This window comes from Netta rufina (genome assembly GCF_964035555.1).
Source record: "Netta rufina genome assembly, chromosome: 3".
NCBI lineage: Eukaryota > Metazoa > Chordata > Aves > Anseriformes > Anatidae > Netta > Netta rufina.
Genome location: NC_140125.1, coordinates 69503929 through 69526536, shown reverse-complemented (window position 1 = coordinate 69526536; position 22608 = coordinate 69503929). Strand labels below are relative to the sequence as shown.

The window sequence follows — 22608 nt, the reverse complement described above, 5'->3', positions numbered from 1 at the left end:
TTAATAAAACAGAACAAATATTGAATGCCCCCCATACCTTTTTTTTTTTTTTTTTTAAATTAACCTAAATTGGTACACTATCATGATAAACCTCCCTGTAAAAATAATTAAATTAAAAGTAGAATAATCTTAGTTTTTGGTTATATGTCTCCTTAACAAGTTATGTACATTATATGAGTTAATGCATATGTTATATACAAGTTAATATCAAATGCATTATTTGGATGGACATAGTAAACCTCTTACAATGCATTAAAAGTGTTATTAGCAACTAAATAAAAACAAAATTTTAATTCAAACCCCAAACATCAAACACTCTATCTGGCTTTACACTTTTCTTGATGTGAGCTCTTAACTATTTGCTTAACGTTTTCTTAGGCAAGGTATAGAAAACTGACACGGAGAAAAAAGTCAAAGTACCTGCTTTCTGCTGCCTCGAGTCATAGCCTGCCATTTTCAAGATTGTGGCAAAGCCAGACTCAAGTTAACTCAAAAAGCAAATTCTTTGTTATGCTGTCCATGAAAACTGAATTTAATTTCTTTAAACGTTATATTCCTATGTATAATTTAGCATTTGATGTGACTTTTCTGCATAAAGTGATATGGAAATAGGACAGTAAGCAATTTAAAGTAACCAGCAGAATATTTATAATTATGGGAAGAAACTTAACATTTAGGAAAATGTATGTTTTTTCCATCTGCTTGTTGATACAGGATAACCATCCTTAAACACAATGCTGAAAGGAAACATACGCAGAACAAATGGTAGTGTTTAATATGGTAATAATCCTCAGTTTTTATTTGTCGGGTTGAACACATGACTCAGTCTGTCCTCGTGCTTTAGAGAGGCTTTTTCATTTTATACAATAATAAAAAATAAGCACCAAAGAAGGTAAGATTAATGGTAGTAGATTCAATTACTGCACCAGATACAAGTCTCAGTGAATAATCGGATAAACTCTCCAGGGTAACTTAACAAAATTCATACTGCCCTGTATCTCCACATCAGCATTCAGTGGGGTTAAAGGCACTTCATTCTACAGACATCTGACAGCTTTAATAAGAATCTGTCAGCATCATTGATGTAAACCTCCATCTTGAGGAGTCCTATGATTTACACTTCTTTATCTGCATAAAAATGGAACTTTGGCATGTAAGACTTCACCCAAAATGCAAAGAAGAAAGCATGGAGATCATTTGCTCTAAGAAGAAATGTGTTCAGAAGATATGTGTTCTTATGCTGCCTCTTATTTTTTTTCCTAAAAAAAAAAAAAAATCAAAGCAAAAAAAAAAAAAAACCACTATTGAATGAAGACTTTCATACAGTTAGCAAGGAATCTAACATAAAATAAATTGCCCAAAGAAACAACCAGGATATAATGACAGAAACTTATCGAACAACAGATAGGCAAATGACTCCAGTAGAACTCTTCTGACAAGAATGAAGACCTGACTGAAAATATGACAGCTGAAAGCAATTTAAGTGACAAGGATCATGGAATAGATCTTTACAAAGCAGACAGAGTGACAGAACAAAACCTATGTATGAAAACAGCTGCTAATATACTCAGATAATTGATATGAAATATTCCACAGAAGACAGCTATAAGGAAAACAGTTTTTCAGGTGAAATGAGAATTCTTTAAAGCCCAAGATGGGCCAAGCAGAAGCTATGCTAAGACAAAATACAGAAAGTGTAGGAAAAGGAGCAACAATACTCATCTGTGAATTCTTCACTGAACATGAAATGCAGAAAACGTATGAAAGAAGTGAAATGAAACTCAGTTCAACTGACGAAGAGAAAACCAAACAAAAACCTCGCGCAACTAGTAAATATCAAAACAAAATATGGGAGAATTAGTACTGTATATAAATGATAAAAGCAACATTCTAGAAGCAAAGAAAAAAAAGTCTAGGAACTAGTTCATCTGTTGCCCAACAGGAAGAGAAAAACATGAAATGACATTACTAAGATGGTCAAACAATTTGATGATCTTCCTGTGCCTGTTTTCTCTGAAAAGGTTATTATTGACCAGGTAATTTATAGAATTAATATTAGAAACACAATAAGAAGATATTAAACTAAAATAGGAAAAGATAACTTCAGAGAGTCCTTGAATATTAAATATTTTCAGGAAACTTTGTACAGTAAAATGCCATTTTTAGAAAAAAACGTTATTTTAATCTTAGGTGTATTATAAAGTATTATAGTGTATTATATCATTTTGTGTTAATATAAAGCTAAGAAACTATGGAGAAGGGAGGAAGCTAAGGAAAGTCATCACATCATATTATACACAAAGTCATGTCATTCTTCCTAAAAATATGAACAAAAATTTGTCTGCCTGGAAACGTGCACTTCATTAAAAGAGATTCATTATCAATCTGGAAAGTAGTAATACATAATATTCCTGTCTAGAGTAAAGATAAATATTTCCACTTGTTCCCTTGTTTTCAAAGAGGAAACATGCTAATTGGATGTGCATTCACACCACAACGGGGATAAAATCAGAATTCAAAACGGTAAATTTCAGAAAATAAGAGCAATTAAAAATACAGCGTCATTCAAAAGGAATTAATGAATAATTTCAGATGAATAACAAATTGCATGAATTCAGGAGGAAGAGAGCTGATTACATTGCAATTCTACAAAATTAAGTTCTAGATATTATAGGGGATCACACACTAGACATTGACAACAATGTCACACTATCAACTGAGAAAAGACCAAACTGATATCCTTGGATTTGTTTTGAGTGCATGTTTGGATTAGAAGACCTATAGAGGATCTTTCCCATTAAAATAGATCTTTTTAAAATTTATTTTTGACACTATGAAAGTTTGAGTTGCTGTACTCCATTCAGTTTTGAATACTGCACTTCAATAGAAACATGAACCAAGATCTACAAAAAAAATGATGAGGAATGACCAAAAGAATAAAGTGTGTTTTTATTATTATTTAAGGAAGAATATACTGATGGAAGAGTGATCGAAGTTCTTCAACACACACAAAGAATCAGAGAAGTTATTTTCTGTATATGGGACAAGAAGTAATGTCCTTAAACCCTTACAAAAAAAAAAAAAAAAAATCAGGTCAGATTTTTAAGAGAAACTTTCTAATGGTAAGTATAATTAAGTGCTACGGTAGGTTATCTAAGAATTTGGACAGTGTTGCTAGGAAAAAAAGAGGAAATAAACCAGCTACCTGATAAACTGTTTTTGCTTTGGAAAGAAAATCCATCATCCAATAAACAAAACACTAACAATTAAAAAGCTGTCAACTTCAGATGTTAAGTTCTGTGGTTTTGGAGTGTTCAAAATGTCTGCTATTTCTTTACCAATAAAGCGGTAAAGAAATCACTTTTTTTTCCACCAATCCTAATAGTATATTATATATACTAATAGTAATTATATATATTAATATATAATATATATAATATATATACTATAATATATATAATATAAACTATAATATATACTATAATATATACTATAATATACTATATATATTATACATATATACTATTACTATTATATACTATTACTATATCGGTAAAGAAATCAACTTTAACCATATACCAACCAGTACACCAACTTCAAATATATTTACTTCAAATAAATACTTCAAATATGAGTATTCTCATACTCAATAAAATTATTAGCTACAGTTTAAATTCTAACATTTCTAACTGAAGATGCAAAAAACCTTAAATGTGTGCTTTCCAAACAGGACAGCCAAGCAGAACAACTTTTGTAGGCAATATGAAGTTCCTATCTAGCTTGGAACGCTCATGAACACAGACCCTAGACATTTGCTCTCTGAATTGCTCAGATATTTACTGCCACACATCCCCCAGACTACCTGGAATCAATTTTCTTGACAATAGTTTTATTACTACCTCCTATTCAATGCAATCCTGTATTACATGGAGTGGAATTTAAATGTGTGTGATATCAGGGAGGCAGTATAATTGTCAATGCATGTTTTTTATATCTCTTTTACTCAGGAAGGACAGATAGATTTTCTTCACTGAGTCATCCAGCTCATCCATACATTATTGCATATTTTCCTGCAACATCATTACAGTAATCCTCAATCACTTTATAGTCTGCTGATGCTGTTTTACACTTCATTAAAAAAAATAATCTTGTAACACTTTCTAGAACTAAGGGTTCCAAGTCCATATTCTTTGATTATCCTTTACACTGACTAGCTTGGGTAAGGCTTACGATAGTCTCTATGCTACTATTTAATAATTATAATATTCTGTTATGGAAAAAAGTTTTTGATGAGAAGTATCACCAATGAGTCATATTAATACTCTCTTAATACTTTCACAACCCTTACTTAATGGTTCTGTTTTCCTTATAGTGTCTTCCACTGTCCAAAATATTTTATTTTTGCCTTCACAGATTTTACTTGCAATGCAGTACATTTCCTCATTTAACTTTGACAGGATTCAACTCTGATTTATCAGAAAGTGTTTCGAGGGTGATAGCTCTTATGTACCCCAAAGGTTTTTCAGGTTCTTCTCTTTCTTCTCTAGCAATATACAAAGCACATTCCAAATACTGAATATAGTATTTATTTTGGACAATTCCATGCAAAGATATGCTTTATTTGTTCAAGTTTTAATTATATATTACAGACAAATATTGTCACTCAGGAAAGTGCCTACGCCCTAGATATATGACCACCATAGTTTCTTGGTGAATTATCACTTCCACAAAAATTTTTCACAAGGACAATTATCATCCATTAGGTAGACACAGTATTTAAGCCGACTACTTTTCAAAGACCAGCAACTGTTTGATACTTATTTTAATCTTGTTCTCTTGTTCAAAATCCTCCATTGTTAGTTCTTCAGTTATACACTTTCACATTCAGTATAACAGTTATTCACTATTAGTGAATTTGAATCATTAGTTTCTCCTTACCAGGGAGACTAGAGTTAAAAGACTGCCATACTTAATTAACATTTCTGTCATATGTAAGGAATACACAATAGGCTTTCACAGTTGGCAGTCAAAATTCAAGTGGGAAAGATGAAGAAATCCGCTAGCTACAATCAATGTGATAAATTACTAAGACATCTTATTAGTCATTTAAGGCAGGATACTCTAATCAAGAAACTATTACACATAAGAAAACAGTAAAGTAGCCTTCCTCCAATGTACTATTAAAGAAATTCACTATGAATATCCTTATTTTAAATCCTGAAGTTTACTTCCTAGTGTGACCTTTCGGATCATGAAACACATAAATTACTGCCTGTACAAATGAAGCCATAGCTATTCTTTTCTGCAGTTTCACTCCTCATTTTGTCAGACTTCACTTCCTACGTAGAAATAGTTTTTGTTATTCTCCTAAAAATTCACTTTTAACTTTGGCCAGACTTGAAATAAATTCAACTACATCCCAGAAAATTGTACTAAGTTTCTATTCCAGTAAAGTAAAATGGGTACAAATAGATTCCCATTTCAAGCAAAACTACTTCACTCGATAAAACACAGAATGTGAAATCACTGAACTGTTGCAACACTGTAAACTGTACTAACATTTTTTTCAGCTGAATAAATACTGTCTTCATGATACAAAAAGAATATGAAAGACAGTATTAGTTCTTACTGTAATGGAAAGCAAAACATTATTTTATTATAATGTATCTTAAAATTTCAAGAGACTGGAGGAAAAACAAAAAAAGAAAAAAGAAGGGGTGTTAAAAACTGATCCTTGCAGCTATCAAACAGTATATTTTTATTGCTAACATTTTAGCAGAAAGTAATTGAAGCATCAGAGAATTATTTGAAAAAACATTGTTTGGGATGATGTTGTAAACCTGGAATCCACAGAAAGTACTTCTCAGTCATTATCCTGAGATTTGCCATCCTATACAGCCATCCTACTTTCTGTTTGCAACCAGCCATGAGAAAAATAGCTTTGCTGACCATTTTATATGAAGTCAAACTTACTTTAACTTGTGCCAATGATACTACCTTTATTCATTACACTTATTAACCTCATCTATTTTTCCATTTATGCATGAAATACAAACAAGAACTGTGACCGAGCATATCTCTAAATAACTTGCAAGTCTGTAGGCACCAAAGGTTATTAGAAGTACATAGATGTTATGTTGGATCTCAGGACAAGGATATTGTTCAACCTGATCTTTGTTGTATTTTGAGCACATATAATATACATATACGCTTTACTTTTCAGCTACATCTTCAAGAATTCAATAAGTTTTAAAGTATGCACTAGAGGCTGAAGACAAGAGCGGAATTGAGGCAGGGGTGGAAGTAAGTTCAGAAAAGAGAGGGTATAGACAGAGGATTTTGAGAAAGGTATGGAAGAGACAAATAGACACATATTAAAGAATCACATAAAAGTAGTTAGCAGTGACATTGTGAGCCTGGTGAGCTAAACTACCCCAGGCTGAGAGTTCTTTTCACAGAATCATCTAGGTTGGAAGAGACCTCCAAGATCACCTAGTCCAACCTCTGACCTAACACTAACAAGTCCTCCACTAAACCATATCACTAAGCTCTACATCTAAACATCTTTTCAAGACCTCCGTTGCCCTTTTCTGGACTTGCTGAAGCACCTCCATGTCCTTCTTGTAGCAAGGGGCCCAAAACTGAACACAGCATCCAAGGTGTGGCCTCACCAGAGCTGAACACAGGGGGACAATCACTTCCCTAGACCTGCTGGCCACACTGCTTCTTATGCAAGACAGGATGCTGTTGGCCTTCTTGGCCACCTGAGCACACTGCTAGCTCATATTCGGCCAACTATCAACCAACGCTCCCAGGTCCTTCTCTGCCTGGCAGCTTTCTAACCACTCATCTCCCAGCCTGTAGCACTGATTGGGGTTGTTGTGCTCCAGGTGCAGGACCCGGCACTTGGCCTTGTTGACCTTCATACAGTTGACCTCAGCCCATCAGTCCAGCCTATCCAGATCCTCCTGCAGAGCCTTCCTACCCTCGAGCAAATCGACACACGCACCTACCTTGGTGTCGTCTGCAAACTTCCTGAGGGTGCACTCAATCCCCTCATCCAGATCATCGATAAAGATATTCAAGAGGACTGGCCCCAGTACCGAGCCCACAAGTGACTGGCCTCCAACTGGATTTAACTCCATTCACCACGACTCTTTGGCCTGGCTATCCAGCCAGTTTTTAACCCAACAAATCGTACACCAGTCCAAGTCATGTGCAGCCATTTTCTTGAGGAGAATGCTGTGGGAAATGGTGTCAAAAGCCTTCCTGAAGTCGAGGTAGACCACATCCACAGCCTTTCCCTCATCCACTAAGCACGTCACTTTGTCATAGAAGGAGATCAGGTTTTTCAAGCAGGACCTGCCTTTCATAAACTCATGCTGACTGGGCCTGATCACCTGGTTGCCCTGCAAGTGCCACATGATGACAGAATCACAGAATTGTCTAGGTTGGAAGAGACCTCATGATCACCTAGTCCAACCTCTGACCTAACACTAACAAGTCCTCCACTAAACCATATTGCTAAGTTCAACATCTAAACATCTTTTAAAGACCTCCAGGGATGGTGACTCCACCACTTCCCTGGGCAGCCCATTCCAATGCCTAACAACCCTCTCAGTAAAGAAGTTCTTCCTAATATCCAACCGAAAACACCCCTGGTGCAACTTTAGCCCATCCCCCCTTGTCCTGTCACCAGGCACGTGGGAGAATAGACTAACCCCCACTTGGCTACAGCCTCCTTTAATATATAAGGTTGCCCCTGAGCCTCCTCTTCTCCAGGCTGAACAAAACAAGATAATCTGCTTCATGAACTTCCTGGCACTGAGGTCAAATTAACAGGCCTATAGTTTCCCAGGTCTACCCTCCAGCCCTTCTTGTAGATGGGCACCATGTTTGCCAGCCACCAGTCAACTGGGACATCCCCTGAGAGCCAGGGCTGCTGATAAATGATAGTAAGTTGCTTGGCGACTTCTTCTGCCAGTTCTCGCAGTACCCTCAGGCGGATCCCACCCAGCCCCGTCGACTTATGTACATCTAAGTGCTGTAGCAGGTCACCAACCATTTCCTCGTGGATTATGAGGGCCACATTCTGCTCCCCATCCCCTTCCACCAGCTCAGGGTACTGGGTATCCAGAGAAAAAGTGGTCTTGATGCCAAAGACTGAGGCAAAGAAGGCATTAAGCACTTCAGCCTTTTCCTCTCATCACTAAGTTTTCCCCCAACATTCAGTAAAGGATGGAGATTCTCCTTAGTTCTCCTTTTTGTTTTGATGTATTCATAAAAACAGAAAATGTTTTCTTTAACAGCAGGTCCCCCCTCAGCTTCCTCTTTTCCAGGCTGAATAAACCAAGTGACCTCAGCTGCTCCTCATATGTCTTCCCTTGTAGGCCCTTCACCATCTTCATAGACCTACCATTTCCCTGGGGAACCCATTCCAATGCCTGACTACTATTTCTGAGAAGAAATGTCTCCTCATTCTAATCTGAACCTCCCCTGGTGCAACTTGAGGTCATTCCCTCTTGTCCTATTGCTAGTTACCTGCAAGAAGAGGCTGGCCCCCAGCTCTCCACAACTTCCTTTCAGGTAGCTGTAGAGAGCAATAAGGTCTCCCCTGAGCCTCCCTTTCACCGGACTAAACAACCCCAGTTCCCTCAGCCACTCCTCATAAAACTTGTGTTCCAGACCCTTCACCAGCTTAGTAGCCTTCCTCTGGATGTGTTCCGGGGCCTCAATGTCCTTCTTGTTGTGAGGGACTCCAAACTGAACACAGTACTCAAGGTTCAGCCTCACCAGAGCAGAGTACAGGGGGATGATCAGCTCCCTGGTCCTGCTGGCTACACTATTCCTGATACAAGCCAGGATGCCATTGGCCTTATTGGCTTCCTGGGCACACTGCCATCTCATGTTCAGGCAAGCATCCATCAGCACCCCCAGACCCTTTTCCTCTGCGCAGCCTTCCAGCCACTTTGTCCCAAGCCTGTAATGTTACATGGGTCTGTTGTGGCCAAACTGCAGGACCTTGTATTTAGCCATGTTGTGCCTCATCCCGCTGGCCTCTGCCCATCAATACTATCTGTCCAGGTCCCTTTGCAGGTCCTTTCTACCCTCCAGCAGATCAACACATCCCCCCAGCTTGGTGTCATCTGCAAACTTACTGAGGGTACGTACATACTCACTATTTCAAATAAAATAATGCAAGTTTAAGTATCACTACACAAAGTCAATCTGATACACACAGTATGTGGACTCAGACCTCTCCAATAGATAGATGTTAAAACATAAATATAATTGAAACATCCTAAGTTATTGAGTGAGTTTCTTACAGGATTTTGCAGGGATAGATCCTTGTCCCAGTATAGTTATCACTGGTCTAGAAGAAATTATAACGTGATTGCTAATGAAATGTGAAGATTACACAAAGGCTAGTTGAGTAATGAGTAATTAAGAGGACAGGTCACTAATACAGACAAGACTATATTCTGGAAAGCTGTAATTCTAAACAGCAATTAGGAAAAATATGAAAATTACCTATTAGTGGAATGTTTCAAGAAAAAAATCTAGGCAGCACATCTGGATACGATATAACAGAAGCATAGCTGGTTCAACTAGAATTGCTAAGATGCGTTTTTTGATGAGGCACTAGTTTTGATATACATAAAAACAGAAAACGAGGACACTGGGAAGAAATGAAAGACTGGAACTCTACAAAACATGCTTTTACTTTAACAGAATATAAGAGTTTGATTAAAATTTTATAAAAAAAAAAAAAAAAAGACAACTAAGTGATACGCTCATAAACCTGTGCAAGAAAAAGCTGTGGTAAGACTACTGTTCTTCACATAACGAGAACTTGAAAGTCAATAACAAACATCTGAAAGTCAGTCACATTCTAAATATGTATCAGTTACATATTTTCAATTAGTGGCATAACTTAAAAAAGGTTTATGTTTTTTGTTTTGTTTTTGTAAATCGCCACATAAAAACAGATCTTACACATAATCAAAAAGTTACTCACCAGATGTAGTAATAGACCTTATACATAATGAAAAAGTTACTTACCAAACGTAGTAATACAGCTTACATTACAGAAAAGGTTAGACAAGGTTGTACATTGGCATTGTATCTCCATACCTATGAAAATTTATTCTAATCAGAATATGTTAGTAGCTAAAACTTCCTTATTAAAGAATAAAACAGTTGCAAAGTTCTGGTAGTTTAACACCAGTAGGTAGCTCAGCACCACCACACGGCTTTCTGACTCCCCCTCCTCAACGTAACAGGGAGAAAAAATAAAATAAAATAAAGGCCATGGGTTGAAATAAAGACAAGGAGATTGCTTACCAGTTACTTTCATGGACAAAACAGACAATATAAGGATATTCACATAATTTGTTGTCTATGGCTAACAGATCAGAGCACTGAGAAATAAAAAGCAAAATAAAAACACGTCCCACTCGTTCACCCTCTTCTACCCGCTCCCCTCGAGCACTGCCAGGGGATGGCAAATTGGAGTTACGGTTGGTAAGTAATGATTCATCTCTGCCGCTTCTTCACCTTTATGCTCATCCCCTGCTGCAGTAAGGGGTCCCTCCCACGGGATGCTGTCCTTCCCAAACTGAGCCTGTGGGGGCTGCCCACAGGCAGCAGCTCTTCAAGTAACTGTTCCCACATGGCTCCATACCACAGGGTCCATATGTCAGTAGCAAACGGCTCCAGCATGGATCCTCCACGGTTTACAGCTCCCCCCAGAACCCCTGCTCCTGTGTGGGCTCCTCTCCATGGGCTGCAGCTCTGGCCTGGAACCTGCTCCTGCGGGGGCTCTCCATGGGCCGCAGCCTCCTCCAGGCCACATCCACCTGCTCCACTGGGGGCTCCTCCACAGGCTGCAGCATGGAGATCTGCTCAGCCAGAGCACGGGCCTCTGCAAGGTCTGCAGGGAGCTTCTGCTCTGTCATCTGGAGCACCTCCTGCCCTCCTTCTGCACTGATCTTGGGGTCTGCAGGTCTGTTTCTCTCACAATTTCCTCTCTCCCAGTTGTTGTGCAACTGCTGTTCCACAGCAGTTTTTTCCCCTTTCTTAGATATGTTCTCACAGAGGCACAAACATCATTGCCCTTTGGCTCAGCTTTGGCCAGCAGTGGATCCTCTTTTGGAGCTGGATGAAACTGGCTCTGAACTGACATGGGGAATCTTTTGGATTCTTCTCATAGAAGCCACCTCTGCAGCCCCCCTTCTACCATAAGCTTGCCATTTAAGTCCAATAAAAGATGTGGATTATTTTTGGATATCTGCAATCTTACAATGGTGGTGACAGCCAACAAAGACAGCAGATGCACTTCTGGAAAATGTTTAATGTCTTGCAATTAAAATTGCTATTTTAAAGTTATGGTTTGGAAATTACTGAACATTTATTTCTATATAACTAAATACACGTAATTGTAAGAAAGTCAAAAACATCTCATTCACCACAGTGAATTTGTCAGTAATGGTAATGAAAAAGATGTTACTTGAAATGTTTCTTCTGATCTATGATAAAATAATTAAATCTGATTAAAATTTTCAACTTAATTATCAAGCAATAACTCTGATGAAAATAAAAGATGAATCATAAAATCTTTTAGGTTGGAAAAGACCTCTAAGATAATCTGATCAAATTTTAACCTAGCACTGCCAAGTCTACCACTAAAACACATCCGTAAAAAGATGTGCAGATGTGATGTTTAACTTCTTCCAGGTAACTCAATCACTTCCGTGGGCAGCCTGTTCCAATGCTGTACAACTCTTTCAGTGATTTTTTTTTTTTTTTTTTTTTAATCTAATATCCAGCCTAAACATTCTCTGGCACAACTTGAGGCCATTTCTTCTTGAACTATTGCTTGTTGCTTGGGAGAAGAGATGAGCCCCAACCCCACTACAACCTCCTATGAGGTAGTTGTAGAAAGTAATAAGGTGTTCTCAGAGCCTCCTTTCCTCTAGGCTAAATAACCCCAGTTCTGTCAGCTGCTCTCTACACCCTTCACCAGCTTCATTGCCTTTCTTTGGACATGCTCCATCACCTCAACGTCTTTTAGTGAGACAAAACTGAATACAATATTCTAGCTTTGGTCCCACCAGAGCTGAGTACAGGGGGACATTCACATGGGATTTCAAGACACACATTTCTGATAGAAGTCGGGATGTTGTTGGCCTCCTTGACCACCTGAGCACCCTACTGGCTCATATTCAACCAGCTATTGACCAATAACCCCAGGTGCTTTTCTGCTGGCCATCTTTCCAGCCACTCTTCCCCCACCTTAAAATGTTGCATGGGGTTGTCATGACCCAAGCACAAGACCAATGCTTATCGTTGCAGTACTTCATATAGTTGGCCTCAGCCCATTGGTTCAGTCTATATATATCTGTCTGTAGATCCTTCCTACCCTCAAGGTAGGAACACTCCTGCCTGTTGGTGTCATCTGACAACTTAGTGAGCGTACTTGATCCCCTTGTCTAAATCATCGATAAAGGTACTGAAGAGATCTGGTCCAAAACTGAGGCCTGGGGGACATCACTTGTAACCATCCATCAGCTGGATTTAACTCCATTTACCACAATTCTTTAGGCCTAGCCACCAAGACAGTTTTTTACTCAAAGTGTATGACTGTCTGAACTGCGAGCAACTAGTTTCTCCAAAAGAAGGCTGTAGAAAACAGTATCAAAAGCTTTACTAAAATCTAGGTAGACTACATCCACAGCATTTCTCTCATCCACTAAACAAGTTAGCTTGTCACAGAAGGAGATCAGGTTAGTTAAGCAGGGCCTGCTTTTCATAAACCCATGCTGACTGTGCCTGACCACCTGGTTGTCCTGAATGTGCCGTATGATGGCATTCAAGATGATCTGCTCCATAAACACTTCCTACTTTCCTTAAAGTGGTATCATCATATTAAGTAGCAAATTAAAGCAATAAATTTTGTATGGCTAATAGCCAGACTACATTGTTTGAATCAAACAAGTTTTGTCCTCTCACATGGTGCTGAACTAAACTGTTTTGTCAATTATCCAAACATTTAGTCAATAATAAGGAAACTGAAATTACTCATCAACTGACACAGTTCTAAAAGGATAATTTACTTAAAATTTTGATGAGAGTAAATACCCATTACCAACTTAACAAATGGAGTTCATTCATGACACAGAAATTGCTAAGTAACTGTAACATATATTACAGACTGTTCATTACTGATGCAATTAGTATAGCATGTTCTTTCAGTTTTCCTGTATTTCTGGAAATGTAGATATAGTTGCTTACCAAGATGGTAGTAACAATTAAGGAGCGATTGGACAGGGAATCCGTGATGTTTGCTGGTTTTCCTTTCTGATTCTCTGTCATGTTAAGGCCACTCAGTGGATCCCAAGTTCCAACCTATAAAACAGTGTATTACTATGTAAATTGTGCATTAATTACATTTCAATGTCTAGAAAATAATGCTTTAAGGAAAAACAGATTGCTGCAAAAAAAAAAAAAAAAAAGATTGGTAGCACTTATTATTCACCCCTGCTCCGTTATCTTTTGTCATTACATTGAAAGTCTACTTTTTTAATATATGATTATTATATATTATATGTATTATATATTATTAATCATATATTAATATATGATTAATATACTTCAGACTGTTTCGTGAAGTGTGACATAAGGGGAAAAATGATGCACGTAATGTCTACAGCCACGCTGAATACTTAATTTTCCTTTTAACTTTCATACTTCAAGATAAACCACATTTGAAGATAACTCAGTAGTTGGGTGGAAATTCATTTGCAGAACATAGAGCATCCTCTCTACAGAAAGAACCAATCCTTTTTTCTCATCAGAGAGAACAGAGGGGCAAAAGATGTTTTCGTACAAATGTAACAGGGAAGGCTGAAAGTGAAATAACTGATTTCCAGATAAATGTTCAGAATATTTATCTTTTGACACTTTGTACCTTGAATTTCTTACTCCAGTGAAGTCAATAGGATTTTTATGTAAGCCAGGGTTATGATTTAAGGTTCAGGTCAAGGACAATCTCACGTACTAAGCAGTAAGTAATGGGTCTTATGCTTATATCATTCATCTACAATTTCATCACAATAAAATGAAAGCAGGCAAGCAACAAATACATCTGGTTTTAGACATCAGATTTTTTTTGTATTACTACACTGTCTAGAAAATAAAAACTTTTTTGTTTTTAGAAAATATTTTAAATATTATTTCAAATACTCAGCAACATTTACAATATGAGGTAAAAATTCTTTAAAATTGAATACAGACAGTAATTCAATAGTTCTGTGAAGTACCAGGTTTTATTGTGAAAATATGTATATACATATGAATGTATATGCATACATATAAATACATACAGAGGAATATTTGTCAAATCTTTCAAACTGATTCCTGAGAAGCTGCTTTTAAGCAATTCATTACAGCACGGCTGTCAACTAAGTTTAAGACAGTTCAGTGTGGCTTGAATAAAAAGAGTTTAGTCTTTAGAACTGAGCATACAGTGGAGTATGAATAAGCAGAAGCTGTAAGAGAGAAAAGGCAAGTCTGATCTCTTTTTCTACTACGTCCTGTTCCTCAGGAACATTTTGTCTTTCTTCTTTGCATATAACACTCAGTTACAAGGCCCACTCCTTTGAATGGATGTGATTCTTAAATTTTGGCTATTCAGTACCTCTTATAGTAAAGAAAGAACTGTAAAGGGAAGAAAGGGGAATACGTGCCTCAAATACAATTGGAAAATAACATCGAACACATCATCTCAAAGCACTGAAATCAAAGCTTGCTATTAAAAAAAATTCTTCATTTACTATTTTATTTCATTTTGTGACTTGAAAGGTTTTTAGAAACCCAAAACAATCAGCCCTGCAGTATGGCCACAATTAAGAAATTGTAAAAGGATTGAGAACTTTTTGTTGCAATATTCTGTTAATTACAGCAATAAAAGTGTTCCTTCTACTTTGAAGAAAGAGCAAACTAGGAAAATAGACTAATAAGGAGTAACAAAGACCAGAGCTTGAGTCTGTCCCTGCTGTTTTATTCACATAGTTGAACCTAGACTAATCTCCCCTGTAAGATTCAGTTTCAGTAACACGAGTAGCACAAAAAAAATTCAAAGGGAATGTCATCACCTTATTTGATCATTTTCAAACCCCAAATTCATTAAATCATTTATTTTATTGTGCTGTTCATAATTCAGATATATCTGGGCAAAAGCCAATACATTATTAATTAAAATACCTCTTCCCCTACTTTTTAATACAGTTATAGCCACAAGCAAATGAATACTTATCAACTATTAGATTTTGGGTTTTACCTAACTAGACTAATACCATCTAGACTAATAAGAACTTACCATCTAGACTAATAAGAACTATCAACTGCACAATTTTAAAAAGGAACTTGTATCTTGATAAACTATTAACTTAATTTAGAAAAATAATGTAAGAGTACTTGCATTGCACAAAGTCATATCTTTTTTGTAAATCAATCTAAGAAATGGAACAAAAGTAGGATGTTCCACATAGTACATCTTTTGCATATTATTAATGAACTCAAACACTTATGCCAGGCATTCTGATGTACTATGTGGAACAGTATCACATATACATCTCTTCAAAACTGTTCCTTCTAGAGAAAACAGTGCATAAACAATGCATTAAATTCATTTTTTTTCCCTATTCTTAAGCACAATGCTTTAATTCTAAAATAGCCCTTGAACAGAACAGAATTGCTAACCCGTTTTCACTAGAAAATTAAGAGTACTTAAAATGCCAAAAATGTTGAAAAAGCAAATCAAGGTACTACATATAACTTCAATTCAAACAACTTGCAATTTACTTCTACTGCATCACATCTATTTCCAACAAACTTTTAAGTTCTCCTTAAAACTGAAACAACACTAATGTACACGGTAGAGAGGATGTTCACATAGCAAATACAGTCACAGGGCAACTGTCTGATTGTCCCCTTGTAAGTTCGACATAGCATTGAAACAGAAACTTTTCAAAGGTTATCGAAGAAGTAGTAATGAGAAGCCTGATTTCCCAGCCTTTGATCCCCAGTTCTTCCATTTAAGTGCTCTAAATAACTAGATTATAAAATAAGCTTGTATACAAAGTTCACGTGTAACTATTCAGCTAGTTAACAGTTTTAAAAGAAGTGGTAGCTTCCTTTTATCCCAACAATTTTCAGAGGTACAGCAATTTCTCTCCTCTAGCATGTCTAAAGCACGTAGAATCATACAACTGTTAAGGTTGGAAAAGACCTCCAAGATCATCTGGTCCAAACATCCCTCTACTACCGATGTCACCCACTAAACAAAGTCTTTAAGACTTCCTTAAACACCTCTTTCCGCTTTAAAATAAAAATACAGTTTTCTATTTAGTAAAAATCTGCTTCAAGTCATGCTGAACATAATTCAGCAAATTATTTATGAAAAAAAACTAAATTATTGTTTCAATTGAGGGAAAAAGTTTGTAGTTTCTGTAGTAAAATTCAAACTTTCTTCAAATCCACTACCCTTACCAAGATCAATCCAATATAATTCAACATCACCCCAAAAAAGAAGCATTGTACACTCCTGCAATTTAAATTTGTTGAGCTTATACATACTCCAAATTAGTTTACTATAAGTCTGATGAGATGTTATACACAAACATTTAATACATTAAAGTAGCTTTCTTACTTCAGCATGTTTGAAAAAATAAATTTATGAATAAGCAGGCTTTCTTTGTCATTACTTTACTTCAAAACTCCCCTAAGAGAAGGAACTTTTATTTCTGAATTTGAGTCAACAAAAACTGTACCTACTACTCACAGTGAAGTGCCATAAGCACTTCAGGAAGGATCATTGCAGTGGTACCAATTGTCCATCTAGGGAGCCACTATCACAGTTATTCAACCCCCAAATAATTGAGAAATGTGTCTTTCATTTCAAAAATGTCTTTCCCATTTGGGTATTGCCTCAATTATTCTGCTTTCTTAAAGTAAAATAAAAAATAAAAATAAAAAGCTACTTTCTCTCTGAGAGATGTCACATTAATACATTTCTGGTTTCCATAAATCTGGTATTTCACTTGCTTCTTATACCTTTCACAAAAGCTCCTGTTTATGCCACTTGCTGGTTATGTGTTGTTTTTGTTTGTTTGTTTTCTTTTTTCCCCATACCATTAATAAAGATATTAAATGAAACAAGATTTTACACTGCTATCCTGGACAATGGATTACAACTCATTTTGTCATCTATCTTTGTTCTATGTATCAGAGCCTAAGCAAGATTTCAATCCAGTTGTTAACCTCTCTATTCAATAAATGTGATTCTTTTTCAGTGACAAATTTTCATATTAAATGTATTAAATTCAGGTATGTGTTATCTCCTTGAAGCATAAGATAATTTGCCTCATGATGTGACTTCAGTGCAAACACTGATTGATTATACTTTGAGTGATAATTTGCTTATTACACCAGATTGCCACAGTTTGGGATTTTTGCTGTACTGATTCATAAATAGTTGCAGTCTGGCCAGATTGACTGTCAGTAATTTTATTTTATTTATTTATTTTTTACCCTACTTTAGCAGCACTTGAATCATCAATTAATTTTGTAATTTTCATCTTCCAGGAAACTACCATTTTTGTCAGGATTTCTTATTTGGAAAAAGCATACTTGTTTTTTTTTTTGTTTGTTTGTTTGTTTTTGTTTGATGCCTCATTATGACCCCTCATTCAAGAGTTTCAGGAACAGGTAACTCATGCAATCTAAGTTCTCAGAAGGTTTTTTTTTTTTTTTTTTTTTAAATGTGATGAGCAATTTCTCTGTCATCAATGAGCAATGGTTACACCTAAGATACATGATTCAGGTAATTTCTTATTAACTATACAATTTATTTGGCACATTAAAAAACGCTAAAAGAAAACAGATCTTCTACAAATATTTCATAATAATTCTCTTCCGTCCTCTCCAGAATTTTGGTTTTGTTTTCAAGAAATCATTTTTTGTCACAAAAAAAAAAAAAAAAGAGATTGAAGTTGGAATTGTTGGGTTGGGCTGTTGTCCGTCACATAAGAAATAATTCTACCATTTTTGAGAAAAGGTTAGTTGAAATAATAGCTATTTCCAATATGGAAACATGACAAAAATATTGCAGATATAATTCTCATCTCTCCATCTTCCTCCATCCAATTAAATAAACAAAATTGTTTAAGAATTCTAACTACATAGAGATGCTTGACAAGATGCTGGTTTGGGAAGAACATAAGGAACATAGGAAAGCTTCCTAAAGAAATAAGAAAACATAAAGAAAGGGAATGGAAAGAACAAAGAGATAGAGAGGGACATGTGAAGAGATATTGGAAAGGGAATGGGAAAGGTGGAAAGAACAATAGAGAGGGAAAAAGGTAAAGAGAGAAAAGGGTGAAGGAGGAAGAAATATTGTTTTTATGCGGAAAGGGTTTGGTAGCAGGGGGGATACAGGGGTGGCCTCTATAACCAGAGCCCAGCAGATGCCCCATGACATTTCAGAGCCAGCTCCAACCAGCTCTGCCAAAGCTGAGCCAAAGGGCAATGATGTTTGCGCCTCTGTGAGAACATATCTAAGAAAGGGGAAAAAACTGCTGTGGAACAGCAGTTGCACAACAACTGGGAGAGAGGAAATTGTGAGAGAAACAGACCTGCAGACCCCAAGATCAGTGCAGAAGGAGGGCAGGAGGTGCTCCAGATGACAGAGCAGAAGCTCCCTGCAGACCTTGCAGAGGCCCGTGCTCTGGCTGAGCAGATCTCCATGCTGCAGCCTGTGGAGGAGCCCCCAGTGGAGCAGGTGGATGTGGCCTGGAGGAGGCTGCGGCCCATGGAGAGCCCCCGCAGGAGCAGATCCCAGGCCAGAGCTGCAGCCCATGGAGAGGAGCCCACACAGGAGTAGTAGGTCTGGGGGGAGCTGCCACCTGTGGCGGACCCCTGCTGGAGCTTCTGTGGTACGGAGCCATGTGGGAACAGTTACTTGAAGAGCTGCTGCCTGTGGGCAGCCCCCGCAGGCTCAGTTTGGGAAGGACAATATTCCATGGGAAGGACCCCACGTGGAGCAGGGGCAGAGAGGGACTGAGAAGGAGTGGCAGAGATGAAGCATTAGGGACTGACTACAGCCCCCGTTCCCTGTTCCCCTGCACTGCTCAGAGCAAGGAGGTGGTAGAAGAGGGTGGATGGGGTGAAAGTGTTTTTAGTTTGCTTTTAGTTGCTGACTGTTTTGGTCTGCTAGCAATATGTAATAAATTTCATTCATCTCCCTATGCTGAGTCTGTTTTGCCCACGATGATAACTGAATTATCTCCCTGTCCTTATTTCAGCCCTTAAGCCCTTTTCATTCTTATTTTCTCCCCCTTTCCCTTTGAGGAATGGGAGTGAGAGAGTGGCTGTGGAGGAGTTCAGCTGCACAGCTGGGTTAAGCCACCACAGCAGGGAGAGAAGGATTTGGTAGAAGAGTGCAGGAAAAAATGTGTATGATGGGGAGATGGAGCACAATGTGGAGGAAGGGGAGGGAGAGAGAAAGAGAAGTGAATGAGATTTGGAAAGGGAAGGGATGGGGAGGAAAGGAAAAACAGAATTCTCAAATGAAAGAACTGGCTAAAATATATTTTCTCTACTGGGAAGCATAATAGTGTTTGCGTTTTTTCAGAATAAGCGACTTTTTTTCAAAGACATTTTTAGTTCAGGTTGATTTCTCTTTCTTAGTAAAATAACCTATAAGAACCAAATACTAAGCAAATCAGGCTATAACTTAAGCATATAGCTTAAGTTTCCTTAATGGAATCATCATAGAATGGCTTAGGTCCAAAGGGACTTTAAAGATCATCTAGCTCTGACCCCCCTGCCATGAGCAGGGATGCTACCCATTAGATCAGGTTGCCCAGGCTCTCATCCAACACCTCCAGGGACAGGGCATCCACTACTTCTCTGGGCTACCAGTCCATTTTTCTGAGCCACCATCCTTCTTCTAATCTGCTATCACTACACCCTACAGTAACTGCTCTGCTTTTGCTTATACGTATCTTCGAACGTATAGCATTCCGCGTTGTTCTTTGCCAACGCTTTCCCAATTCCTAAACTTTTCTGATTATAAGTAATTCTTACTGTTCTTTCCAAAGCTTGTCAGAATATTTTGTTGAATAAGTAATATTATCACATCCCTTTAGAGTCAAAATGCACCACAAAGGCAGTGATAATGCTCCTTTTCTCTGAGCATTCATATACGTAGCTCAAGCACACATTGGATGTTTTAAAACATCCATATCCTTTTACTACGGTTTCTGTTATGGTCTCTCACATACATTTTTCATTATTACTACTTCCCAAGTCTGTGTTTTAGATTACTGTATTTTCTGTTGAATTTTATTTTCTTCACATATTTCTGATCTCTGTAGACTTTTTTTTTTTACTTCTGTATTTTCAGCGGGTTATGTATTTCCTAATATATTGTCAACTAAGAATTAACATGCTTTTGTGTTTCTACTTTTACATTGATATGGAAGGTAAAACAGACATAAGGCAGATCCAGATGGAAGATACTATTCCTTTAGCCCACTACACATCCATGATGCAACATCTTACACCAATATTCTCCTGGGAAATTTCCAGTCCACATACTTATTAACAAAAAATTGTTAATGAAGTCAACTTTTTTTTTTTTAGTAAAGTTGTGAAGTAGTATCAGATATGTCACTCAAATGCAAATATATTACACTGTCTCAATTCCTTTAATTGTTTTGCATTTCTGCCAGAAATTAAGTACACTGTGAAGATTTTATTTTCCCAAAAACCCATGTTGCTTGATGGTTCTCAAATGCTGCCTGACATCCATATAGTCATCCTATATTTCAGAAACTTCCTTTTCTCATTTTCAACAGCTTATCACTTCCTTATATGCAGACTCTTCAGCCTGCAGTGACTTATTCAGCTATTCCCATGTCATAAATTCTTCCATTTATGTTTTCAGTAAAGAAGACAGGTTATATTGTTCCTATTGTTCTCATAAACAAAACATATTTGTTTTGCAAATTTAATCACAATAATACACTGTCTTTCCTTAACTTTGCATAACACCCTTCATGGAATATATCATACATAATAAGACATTTTAATATCCAAGCATTGCTTCATGTTTTAAAATATAGTTTAATTCTATAATCACAGGTTTTCCACTGGACCTTTTTGAAAGCAATATTACCTATTTAATTGTTCCAAAGCAAGCTCACACCTTATGAACTTCTTTGAAATCTTCCTAATAAGAAAACATTAATATCCCAAAACAAATATCGGGAAAGACAAAAAAAGTAAAAAGGAAATAGAACTCTGCAGCACAGTGGTTTCCCTTAATTTCTCATTTTATTTGTCAGTACAATATTGCCTTAGGGCAATAGAGGATAAAACTTTATCTGAAGATGAAGGAAAGCATGATGTTTACAGAACACAGAAAACCTCACCTAAATACCAACCATACAGTAAATAAAATGTAAAAACATTGCCCTGCAGATGGAAACCTTTGTCTGCTGATCATAGCAATGCACTAACACTGACACTGCAGCCTCCTGTATTTCCTCTCTATACCAGGTTGGCCAGTGATGAAGGGAAACATGATCTTTCTTCATATCACTGTGGTAGGCCAAATAGATGTGGGTGTTCCCAAGGCCGTTAGTTCAAATCTCAACAATATTGGGATTCAAAAAAAGAACACTTTTCAATCTTTCAATCTCTCCCTCTATCTGTGTACAAGAAAAAAATCATGTCAGAAAATAGACAAACCTGTCAGGCTGCTTATTCTTAATTTTTAATGCCCCTTTACAAATAGAAAACTTGTACTCCGAGAACAGAAGTTTTCTTAAAATACAGAGAAAATCCAAAATTATTTTATTTCTTTCTTTTTCAGGCAACTTTTCCCAAATTAGTAAGATACAAAGAAAATACAAATACTTATACCTAAATGTTTAATCACAGGTGATGGGATTGGAACTGTATCTAAAAGCTAAACTCAATATAGATCAAACTATATTAATGCATGTTTCAAGGTCCAACTGTCTACTCCTCACCAGGTTCTCTCAAAACTATGGATGTGACTAGAAGCATGCAGTTAAGAGGCTACTGTCAAACCCCAGATTAGCAGCTTTTACTAAAAGATTTTGAAGCCAGGTATCAGGCAGGGAACAGTCATGCTACATGTAATACATTAAATATTTTTGAAAGCCTGTACATTTTAATACCTTTACATGGAGTCTCAATTTAAAAGTTGATGTTAAATTCCTGATTTATTTTTTAAATGGGTATTATTTGTATGATGTACAATGGCAGCATGAAAATTTACTTGCAGCATTAGAAGTCATTTTTCAAGTCTTGTTTCCTGAAATTAGGTTTAAGAAGTAGGTATGTAGAAAATGTATGCTTTTCAAGATATTCTAAGGATTCCTCTAATATTTTTCTCTCAGGTCTGTCTCATATTTCAAGGCAGATCTTCTGAATCCAAAAATGTTATGGTTGTGAACATTCAAATTTGAGCACCTAGGTATTTAGCGCAGCACTTCCACTTGACACCGAGGTGAA

At 36.9% G+C, this 22608-nt stretch overlaps 1 protein-coding gene across 1 annotated transcript in view; it reads right to left on the bottom strand.

Moving 5' to 3' along the window:
- The window catches only part of GRIK2 (glutamate ionotropic receptor kainate type subunit 2), a gene marked incomplete at both ends in the record, with an annotated part of 394793 nt that overhangs the window by 160897 nt on the left and 211288 nt on the right, over positions 1 to 22608 (bottom strand). Inside the window, one exon of the mRNA XM_084284092.1 lies at positions 13294 to 13407. Coding sequence (XP_084140218.1) covers positions 13294 to 13407 — 114 coding nt within the window. The remainder of the gene's footprint in view (positions 1 to 13293; positions 13408 to 22608) is intronic.